This window comes from Sorex fumeus, unplaced genomic scaffold, assembly GCF_029834395.1.
Source record: "Sorex fumeus unplaced genomic scaffold, SorFum_2.1 ptg000003l, whole genome shotgun sequence".
NCBI classification, from domain to species: Eukaryota; Metazoa; Chordata; class Mammalia; order Eulipotyphla; family Soricidae; genus Sorex; species Sorex fumeus.
In genome coordinates, this window is record NW_026606060.1 from 6,627,814 (window position 1) to 6,638,088 (window position 10,275).

The following is a 10,275-nucleotide window of genomic DNA, read 5'->3' on the forward strand; positions in this document are numbered from 1 at the left end:
CTGCCAGAGTCGTCAACACGTTTCCAGGAGCCGCGCGCCCGGCACAGAAGCCAAACAGCGCCCACTTAGTGAGCCCCTCGTCTCGGAGCCCAGCGGCACGTGGCCGGAGCCGAGTCCGAGCTTGGAGGCTGGAGGCTGCGGGGAGGGTTTGGTGTCCTTGCCTCCCCTGTCCCCGCCCGCTCCACCCCAAGAGCAAACACCGCGAGCGTCCTAACCTCCCTGCCCGGCTGCTGCGCGGCTCCCGGTTCCGTGTCGCTTGCCGAGGGCCCGGGTCAGCTCCGGTGCGCCACGCCGCAGGGTCTGGCGCTTCTCCGGCGCGGGACCCTTGGGGTTAAGTCCACGTCCCCGCCCCGCGCGGAGCGAGCAAGCCGAGGGGCAGCCGGCCGGGTTTGAAGAGGAAGAACAGGCGAGATCCTCCAAAATTCGGGCTCTGGGGCGTCCGGCTCGGCCACTGCCAAGCCTCCCCACGTCTCCCCCTTCCCTCCCTCTCTCCGCCTTCCCAGGACTCGCTGGGGTTCCGAGGTCCAGGCGCGGGGAGGGCGCTGCCGCCGGAAGGCCGTCGGGGAGCCGCGCCCCAACGCGTCCGAGGTCTCCCACCCCAGCGCGCGCGCGGAGACCCCGAGTGGGGGCGGGGGTGCAGAGAAGCTCCACGCGGAAAAAGACCCAAACTTTCTTCCCACTCCTGCTGCCCCTGTCGCTCTCCCCCTTCCTCCCCGCACGCGCGGAAACAGCCCTCCGCCTTTTCCCTCCCCCTTTTTGCTCCTTGCACCTCCCCGCTCCACACACACACACACACACACACAGACACACACACACACACACACACACACACACAGAGAGAGAGACACTCACACGCACGCACACACGCACGCACACCCCACCCCACCCCACCCCCCGGCCCGTCTTCTGTCCCGCTCTTTGGGCGTCCGCCCCGTCAATCACCGGCGCGGCGGGCTCGGCCCGGCCCTCTCCGCCTCCCCGGCTCTCCGAGCGCCCCGGGCTCCCGTCGCGGGCCGCCCTCCGCTCCGCCGGAGCCGGCCGATCTGTCAGCGCAGCGGGCCGGGGGGGAGCCGGCCGGCCCGCCGGGGCTCGAGTTACCGGTGACTGACAGCGTCTCCATGGCGAATAATTTGACTCCGACTATTGTCTGGCGCGGGCAGGCCCCGGGTCAGATAACCAGACCAATCAGGGCGCGGGCCGCCGCGCCTCATGCCCGCTTAGAATAATATTATTAAAAAAGCAGCGAGCGAGCTAGACGGGAGGGAGAGCGGGCGGCTGGAGGGAGCGCGGCTGGCGGGCGGGCGGGCGCGGAGCATGCGGAGCGGCGCCCCCGGCGGCCCCCGGGCGTGGACGCGGGCGCAGCGGCGGCGCGCGGGCGGCGGGGGCGCGGGGCGGCGCGGGGCTCGCGGCCGGCGCCTCGGCGGGCCGCAGTGACTCGGAGCCCGGCGGGCGCCAGCGCCGGGCTTGGGGGGGCCGGGCCGCCCGCCTCCCGGCCGGGACGGCCCGGCGGGGAGCGCCCATGCCGGACGGCGGCGCGCGGTGAGGCGGGGGCGCAGCCGGCACCATGTCCATGCTGCCCACCTTCGGCTTCACGCAGGAGCAAGTGGCCTGCGTGTGCGAGGTGCTGCAGCAGGGCGGCAACATCGAGCGGCTGGGCCGTTTCCTGTGGTCGCTGCCCGCCTGCGAGCACCTCCACAAGAATGAGAGCGTCCTCAAGGCCAAGGCGGTGGTGGCTTTCCACCGCGGCAACTTTCGCGAGCTCTACAAGATCCTGGAGAGCCACCAGTTCTCGCCGCACAACCACGCCAAGCTGCAGCAGCTGTGGCTCAAGGCGCACTACATCGAGGCGGAGAAGCTGCGCGGCCGGCCGCTGGGCGCCGTGGGCAAGTACCGCGTGCGCCGCAAGTTCCCGCTGCCCCGCTCCATCTGGGACGGCGAGGAGACCAGCTACTGCTTCAAGGAGAAGAGCCGCAGCGTGCTGCGCGAGTGGTACGCGCACAACCCCTACCCGTCGCCCCGCGAGAAGCGCGAGCTGGCCGAGGCCACCGGCCTCACCACCACGCAAGTCAGCAACTGGTTCAAGAACCGGCGGCAGCGCGACCGGGCGGCCGAGGCCAAGGAAAGGTACGAGTAAGTAAAGCTGCAGCGCCTGCGCCCACCCGCCCCCGCGTCACCTGCACCCCCCCCCCCAGCCCAGGACTGCTCGCCCTGGACCCTTGGCCCCTGGCCCCGCCGCGGCCAGGTCTGACCCGGGAGTGCGATGCGCCGCCGCGGGAGCCCGCGGGGCTCCCGGCAAGCCGGGATTTGTCTAAAGCGGGCGCTGCAGTCGGGAAAGTTGTCAACTCACTCCCGGGTCGCTGGTGCAGCGGAGCAAAGCAGCAGCGAGTTTACGGGGGCTGCAACCATATGGGGGGCGGTGGAGTTGGACCTCCTGCCACGGGGACACAGGGGATAGGGTCTGGCGACCCCCCTTCCAGACCCCGAGGGTTTAGCGGCGGAAGCGCAAGAGAGCGGAGTTGCAGATCCCACTGTACAATCTGACCAGCACTTCGTTCCCGTCCCTGCTCAGCTCAGGCCAGAGAGTGACAGGGGTGGGGTGAGGGGGTACAGGGCTGGGATGGGAACTTTGTGGCTCTGAACTGGCCAGGACATTTCCGGGCCTGGCCACGGGCTAACCAGTGTCTTTTTACCCGCATGGAAAGATTCAGAGACCAAAGACTTGGGGAGAAGCATAGTCTCTGGAAGGAAAAAGGAAAGGCATGTTCCTTCTTCTGCCGGCGCCCCAGTGTCTGAAATCCTCTCTCCTGAGACCCTCCCCTCTTAGGACAGTTATGTCGTGGTTCTAGGGTGCCTGTTGCTCGCCCTCCCAGAAAGCAGGAAGGTGAACTCACTTAAGTGCGCTGACCGTTAGGGCCCTGTGGCTGGCAGCCATGTGACCTTTGGTGTCCCCCCCCCCCAACAAACTGCAGAGGGGAATGGGAACATGGTGGCGTGTCCCAAACCCAGCCTCTCCTAGGAGCAAAAAGAGAGGGGGTCAGATTTGGGGGTGTGTTGTGCCCAGGGTTTGAACCGGCAGGGTCAGGGGCAGAGGTATAGAACAGGTCAAACCCAGTCTTTGGAGGGTGTAGGAAAACTTGGTCTCTGAAGAAGACCCATGAAACTGGAGTATCAACTGTGACACATCTCGGCTACCAGGCCCTGTGACACGTTCCTTCCTGGCAAACAGGAACAAAAGGCTTCGAGCAAAGAGAGAATTGGGCCTAGATTTCAAATGTCCCTGCCAGAGCCGCTGGGATGCCAGCCACCAAGGTGGGGGGTGCGGAGCCCAGTTCTTCCTTCTGGAAGGCCCCTTGCATCCGGGCTGCGGTAGAACGGGGTTCCCAGGTCAGGCTCTTAAGTTCCTCCATTTCTGATATGTCGGGAAAAGTTAACTCAAGCCTAGCAATCTTCTCGACCCCTTCATTGTCTTTTCTCCCTATAGTTGCCCTCCCATCCCCCAACTTCCACGGGTGAATCCACGGAAAACTCACCCATGAATTTTCTTCTGCGCGGCTGGAGAAAAGGGAATTCTGCATCCTTGGAGTTTTGTCCAAAGGTCTCCGGGCTAGTTGGGCGTCAAAAGGAGCCTGCAGTGGGCCCCAGAATCTGCCTCCCCTTTGCACTCTCCCTCAGAGACAAGCAAAGGGAGGCCTGTGACACCCTCCACACACACACACACACACACACACACACACACACATTTCAATTTGGCTGTGGGGCCCTCAGCCAAAGATCTAGGGTCCCTCACTTTCACCACCCCACTTCTCAGCAAATCCTGATCAGAGGAGCCCAGCGTGATCTGAAAAACCAGGGTATCTTCTCTTGCTCCCTGCCCCATTCCCTCCCCGTCTCTCACCTTTCTGGAGAGGGAACCTTATGAAATGGGGACAGTCGGGGAACAGGACAGAGACGAACTCGCAGAGCCGAGAGAGTGGAACTAGGCGCTTGCAAAGGGCAGTCGAGGTGAAGACACCTCGAGAAGATTAGACCATGAAGGCGGTTTTGAGGGATGGCGGGCACAGACCGCAAGAACGAGAGGGCCCCCGGTCAGGCTTGGGAACAGGCGCGCAGAGGTGTTGTCCTCCGGGTAGGCGCGCGGTGGCCTTGGTTGCTCGCGCACTGACCCGGCCGCTTTGCTCCTGGACTTGCAGGGAGAACAGCGAGAACTCCAACTCCAACAGCCACAATCCGCTGGCCGCGTCCTTGAATGGCAGCGGCAAGTCGGTGCTGGGCAGCTCGGAGGACGAGAAGACGCCGTCGGGAACGCCAGACCACTCGGCGTCCAGCCCCGCGCTGCTGCTCAGCCCGCCACCGCCGCCCGGGCTGCCGCCGCTGCACAGCCTGGGCCACCCCCCGGGGCCCAGCGCCGTGCCCGTGCCCGTGCCTGCGGGTGCGGGCGGCGCCGACCCGCTGCAGCACCATCACCGCCTGCAGGACTCTATCCTCAACCCCATGTCGGCCAACCTCGTGGACCTGGGCTCCTAGAGCCTCGCGCGTGGGCTTAGCGCTGGGGACCGGAGAGACGTGGGCAGGGAGGCGCCCCCTTCCCGGACCCTGCCAGGTACTGGCAGACCTGCGGGCCCCCAGCCCGGCGCAGGAGTGGGCGCTCTGGTTGGGGCCGGTGGCGGGATTCATCTTCAGCGAGTTGTTGTTTGAGAACCTTTGAGACCTGGACCAGTCTTGAACCAGGGATTAGAATAAATTATGCACCATCCTCATCTCTTCTTACCTCTCCTTCTCTCTTCCCTCACCTTCCCAGTCTCTCTCTCCTTCCTGTCCTGTCCTCTCTCTCCTTTGGCTCACTCTCCTTCCAAGGTGCTCCCTTTCATCCGTGCCCCGCTCCATTCGCCAGGTTTCTATTTCTCTGTTACCAACATCCACTTGCACTCTGGTACCCCCCTTCCTCCCCCTTTCTGTCCTTCACCCTTTACCCACCCCCTAGACGTTCTCTTCTTTCTCCCAGTAATTCTTTCAGACTTTCTCCAGAGGTCCTCCCCTTGGGGTGGTCAGCAGGTGGAAATTTTGCTGGTAACCCAAGCACAAGAAGGGGCTGCAGCATAGAAACTGCTAGATGCTCCCCTACCACTCATTCCTCACCACCCCACTCCATGAGGTGTTGCCATTCCCTCTCCTAGACCTGAAGGATTGGGGCTCCCCCTGCTCCCGCCAGAGCGCCCCTCCTGAGCCTTGAACTTGCCGCTTCCCCCTTACGCCCTCATGTGAATGTTCTTCAAGAAATATTTCTGCTTTTATTTTATAATAAAATTAGAAACCATAAACACATCTATATATGAATCGATAATGTGAGCTGCTAGCTGGGAGTGGAGTGCAGATGTGTCTGATTTCCCTCCAGGGAGGGAGGGAAGGACTGCACTCTGCTCTTCACACACACACACACACACACACACACACACACACACACACAGGCGAAACATGGGAAACTACAAGCAGAGCACAGGGCTCCATGGCTGGGGAGCGCATTGGAAGCCTTGGTGGCCAATACCAGGCAGAATCACTGGCCCCAAGGGTAGTCGCTGGTCTAGCCACAGCCAGTAGGATGAGATCCTCCAAGCTCAGCAGACCTGTTGCTTGGTGTAGAGAAGTGGGGAATTGGTGGTGATGGGGGGGAGAGGGGAAGACAGCCATGGCTGTGCTTAGGACTTAGACCTGGCTCTGTGTTCGGGGATCACTCCTGGAAGTGCTCCCAAGGATGCCAGGAATGGAACCCGGGTGAGCCATGTGCAAGGCAAGCACCTCAACTGCTGTCAGGTCTCTGCCTCCTGGAGCCAACTCTAAACGAGAGTAAAAGGCACTGTGAGTGTGTCCTGGAGGGGTCTTTGTGACTTTAAACTCCCGGCCCCTACTCTTCTGGGGGTCCAGTTCCCCTCCAAGAGGCTTACAAGCATCTCAGCAGGTCAAGGTAAATCAGAAGCAGACCGGACTCCTGGAATGAGCCAGGGTTTCAGGGTGCAATGTCTGGAGCAAGTCCATCTCCAGGTCCAGGAAGTTTCAGATCCCACTTCGCCCCTGATCTAAGGGACAGAGGGGATGAGGAACTTGTCCAGCCATGGCCTTACAGTGAGAAGACAAATAGTTCTGGAACATTCTTTCTGGTGAAATTAGCTCCCACTATAGACCCTTGCAAGCGGACTTTCTAAGTATCAGGATTTTGAGGGCAGTTATGGGAGAAATTGACTCGGGCAGCTGCACCTCACTTTAGCTCCTCACAATCCTGGAGGTGAGAGGAATTCCTAGACCAAACCCACATCTGCAGGAGTTGGGGGATACAGAGTCCCCAGCTGCACCCAGACACCCAGCCTTCGGCACTCCACAAGCAACTGCAACCCGGGCAGCACCCCTCTGCAGTTAGTGTACAGATCCTCCTGGGACCTGGTCTGTATCTGTAGGGTGTCAGTGGTGAAAGCACCCCCGGCTGGCAGGGTGAAGCACTACTGCTGGTGAGAGTCTTGAAAGAGTCAACCAAGGAGTGAGCCTCCCAGATTCAGCCAAGCAGAACCTTCCACCTGAGGTAGGGGGAACACAGCATCCCCAGAAACCCGCATCACCCCATCCGTGTGCCCATTTCCCAGACTCACACTCCCAATACTAATGCTCACAAGGACACAAACATTCATTGAAGATTCCATTTGCAAGTATTATGAGCTGGACCTGTGCCAGGTGCTGAGGATGACACCAAAAATGATGCCCCCCCACCACACACACACACACACACACGGAGTGGCCATATCGGGAAACACACATACACTGTTCCACATGTTCACACACATGCAGAGAGAAGCAAACATGCCATCCTTCAGCCTATTTTCACAGACACAGATGTCTGAGGTCAAGTAATGAATTCTTCACAGGCACGTGTCTTTCTCTCGATACCACCACCACCACCATATACATACAAACATGAAAACATTCAGCTCCTCCCCAGAAACGGGAAACCCACTCACACAGGGGGCCCTTGGCAGCAGCCTGCCTAAATCCCTTACGCTCTCTATTCTGGGCCTGGCAGCTCAGCTAGCTGAGGGCCTTGGACAGATGCGCCTAGAGAAACAAGTGGTCCTAGCCTGGAGAGGGGTCTGGCCAGTGGCTCAGTCATCCTCCCTGGGGTACTCACTGACTATACTAGAGAGGAATTTTGGGAGTCGCCAGATCGATCCCCCTCACCAATAGGGGGCGGGCTGCCTATCCTGGACTTTATCACCCAACGGGAATTCCCGCACTGTGGAGGTACGAGGGTCTACGTCTCTCTTCCCCAGCTCCCTTCCAAAAACTAACCAGAAGCGTCTCTGTTTAAAACGAGGAAACCAAGCAGAACTTTCGAAAATAAACGCAAGCGGCTACTCGCCCAAATGCAGACATCCTACAAGCCAGCCCTCCTTTGCCATCCTGAGCTGGGAGCTCAGCCAGACGTCGCACCCGGACTAGAGCAGGCCAACCAGACCCAACTTGTACAGATGTTGAGGTGAAATTAGAAACTCTCCATCGGAACTCTCCATCGGCTCAAAAAATAACAAAACAAAAGGGTTCTCGGTGGCCCGTCACCCATCTGCACCCCCAAGCGACCAATCAGCCCTCGCAAGAGTTTGCTCCAGCACCTTGTAGGGCTGCTGAATGTGACCGAATGCGCAGTGTGTCTCCCTTTCTGCTCCGCCCACCGCATCCTCTCTTCTCCAGACCACGAAGAAGTCGCTGCAAGGTGCGGGTGGCTCATCCATCGCATTAGCCTGCCTACGGAAGGACCCAAAAGCTACTGGCCGGGGACATAGGAGCGAGGGGTAGGGTTTCCCCCCGTTTCCTCTCCCGGAGCTGAATTTCGCTCAGGCCTGGCCCCTGGACTCCCTGACTCAAAGCCTGTCTTGCAGGAGTGTCGGGTTCACCTGGGGAACAGGTGACAATGGCTCACAGCTCAGCAGGAAGTTAAGCAGAGCAGCGAAGATCTGGGTGGGAGTTATTTCAGAGTGAGGGGCAACCAGGTAGTCAGACCTGTTTTTGTTTGGGGAGAGTTGCAATTGTTTTTTGTTTTTGTTTTATTTGGGGGTCACACCTGGTGGTGCTCAGGGCTGACTCCTGGCTCTGTGCTCAGAAATCATTCCTGCGGGACTTGGGGGATCATCTGGGATCAAACACGGGTTGGTGACGTGCAAGGCAAGCATCCTGCCTGCCGGATTGTCTCTCTGGCCCGTTAGACTTGTTACAATTTTTCCAGTCCTTGTGGGAAAGACTATTTCTGATCTTGGGGAAAGCAGGTGGAGAAGCGTGAAATGGTACGAAGGGAATTTCACCCATCTTTTTCCAGGATGCTCCTTGGGATCCAGAAGGGAGAGGTGTGTGTGGAGGGGCAGGAGGTGGAGGACAGAGGAAGGACTCAACTCGAGGTTCAGCCCTTCCTTCCTTCTTCCGCCCGCATTCCCTGGGAATCGCTTCAGCGGGGGTCCCAGCCCTAGAGGCCAGGGTGTAGGGGAAGGCAGAAGAGCGTGTGCGCGATAGTTGGAACGGCCGCCAGTGACGCGGTGTGATGGAAAAGGAGCCCGCAGTGGCTGGTTCTAAATACCAGACGAGCGTGCGTGGGCTAGAGCCGGCGCACTCCCAGGGGCGGCCACGAGCAGAGTCGCTGGGCACTGGAGAGGGACCAGCGTCCCCTCTTTCGCCGCCAGACCCAGGACGGCGCAAGTTTGACAGAAGCGCAGGACAACCCCGGGGCTTCTGCCCCAGGCCGTCGGTGGCGCCAAGCCTGAGCCTGAAGCCTAGAGATGGGCTGTCGGCGGGACACCTTCTGGGAGTCACCTTCTGAATCTCTGAGGGTCCCTGGGTGCTGGGAATGGGAAATGGTTTCTCCTGGGTAGCGCGGCTGGAATCGGAACGCGAGGGTCCAACTGGGAGAGTTTTTCACTCTTTCCCCCACAGTTTTCGTAGCAGCGCCTCGTGCCCGCCGATTAGATGCGGGTTCCGCGCTCCCCAAGGGGAGAGTTTCCATCACACCGCCAAGAGGGCCCGACCAGAGCCCCTAGTTGCCCCCAAGTTTCAGGTTCTTGAAATGCCCCCCAAACGCAAGAGGGTCTCCACTGAGGGCTGGCAGCCCGTCCCTGCCAGGCTCAAACGGGGAAAAACAACAGAAAATAAACGATCAGATTGGGGAGCCCCACCACACCTCTAGCGGGCGGGAAAACTCCTAGACCCAAACCTGGCTTCTACCGCCAGTGACCCTAATTCTGTCATGCTTGTAGTCCCCCTCTCCCCTAGGAGCCACCTCCAGAACAGGGCACCCAGGCCTGAGGGGCCAGTACCCCTATCATCTTGTAGGTGATGCTGCCTCAGTTGCCTGGTTGGGATTCGGCCTCGAGGGTCTGACCCCTTCAAGCAGCTGTGAGCGCCAACCATTTAATATTTGCGGACCCTACCCGCATCTATCCTGCCTTCTGGTCCCGGTTCTAACCGGCAGTGAGAACCAAGGCAGACGAGTGGTTTTTCTGCACCTGTAGACTGGCAGCAGTCCGCCGACCGGCAGTTTAGAGCACCTCTAAAGAGACGGACAGATCCGCTGGCCAGGCCAGAGAAGTAGCCGGGAGGACGTTGGGGCGCTACCTGCGGGGGCGCCCGCCTTTAGGGCTCCTGCAGTGTTGCCCAGACAGGCGCGCTCCCCCACCTCCTCATGCGTGCCTACGGCAGAACGATCGGGTGACTTGGCCCCGGGTCCTGGAGACGCGGCCTGGGGGGGACTGTGTGGTCCCCCTTGGCCACGGGTCACGACTGCCGTTTCTTGCCTGCCTCCTGCGCGCTGGGCTCTTTACACACCTGGTATCTGTTTAATTCTCACTGCGGCGGCACAAAGGAGCTATTATGACTGGTAGATGAAACTGAGACGCCAGGTTCAGGAACTTGCCTAGAGTCACTTACTTTACAGCAACAGGCCGGGCATCTGAACCTGATCCCGGCCGGCTTGCAGAGCTCGGCTCTTCCCAGACCCCCGCTGCGAGCCAGGCCGTGCGCCGGACCCGGGGTCTGCAACTGCGGCGTCGGCGTCGGCGTCGGGCGCGCGCCCGCCCCAGGCGCGATTTTTTGATGGGAGGGGAGGGGGACTGCGGAAAGGCACCCGGACCCGCGCAAATGACACCCACTGGGGTCGAGGGCAGGGTAGAGGGTGGAACTGCCTCCGGGAGGAGCTGCAGCAACCCAGGGACGGAAAGCGCATATGCCCCTTGCGATCAAGGTCATTAACCTGCT

General features: G+C 60.6%; 1 protein-coding gene across 1 annotated transcript; it reads left to right on the top strand.

Annotated features, from left to right (window-relative positions):
• The first annotated feature begins 1,427 nt into the window (after nucleotides 1–1,427).
• On the top strand, nucleotides 1,428–4,524 carry SIX2 (SIX homeobox 2). The gene is made up of 2 exons (XM_056115357.1): nucleotides 1,428–2,124; nucleotides 4,191–4,524. Exons 1-2 carry the CDS (start codon nucleotides 1,565–1,567, stop codon nucleotides 4,522–4,524), a joined length of 894 nt encoding a protein of 297 aa, XP_055971332.1. The 5' UTR covers nucleotides 1,428–1,564.
• Nucleotides 4,525–10,275: the final 5,751 nt, after the last annotated feature.

What these genes read in the sequence shown, in the direction of transcription:
- SIX2 (XM_056115357.1), top strand. Translation starts at nt 1,565, where the DNA reads ATGTCCATGCTGCCCACCTTCGGCTTCACGCAGGAGCAAGTGGCCTGC. An exon ending in GCGGCCGAGGCCAAGGAAAG is followed by an intron (nt 2,125 to 4,190) that starts GTACGAGTAAGT and finishes CTGGACTTGCAG; the next exon opens with GGAGAACAGCGAGAACTCCA.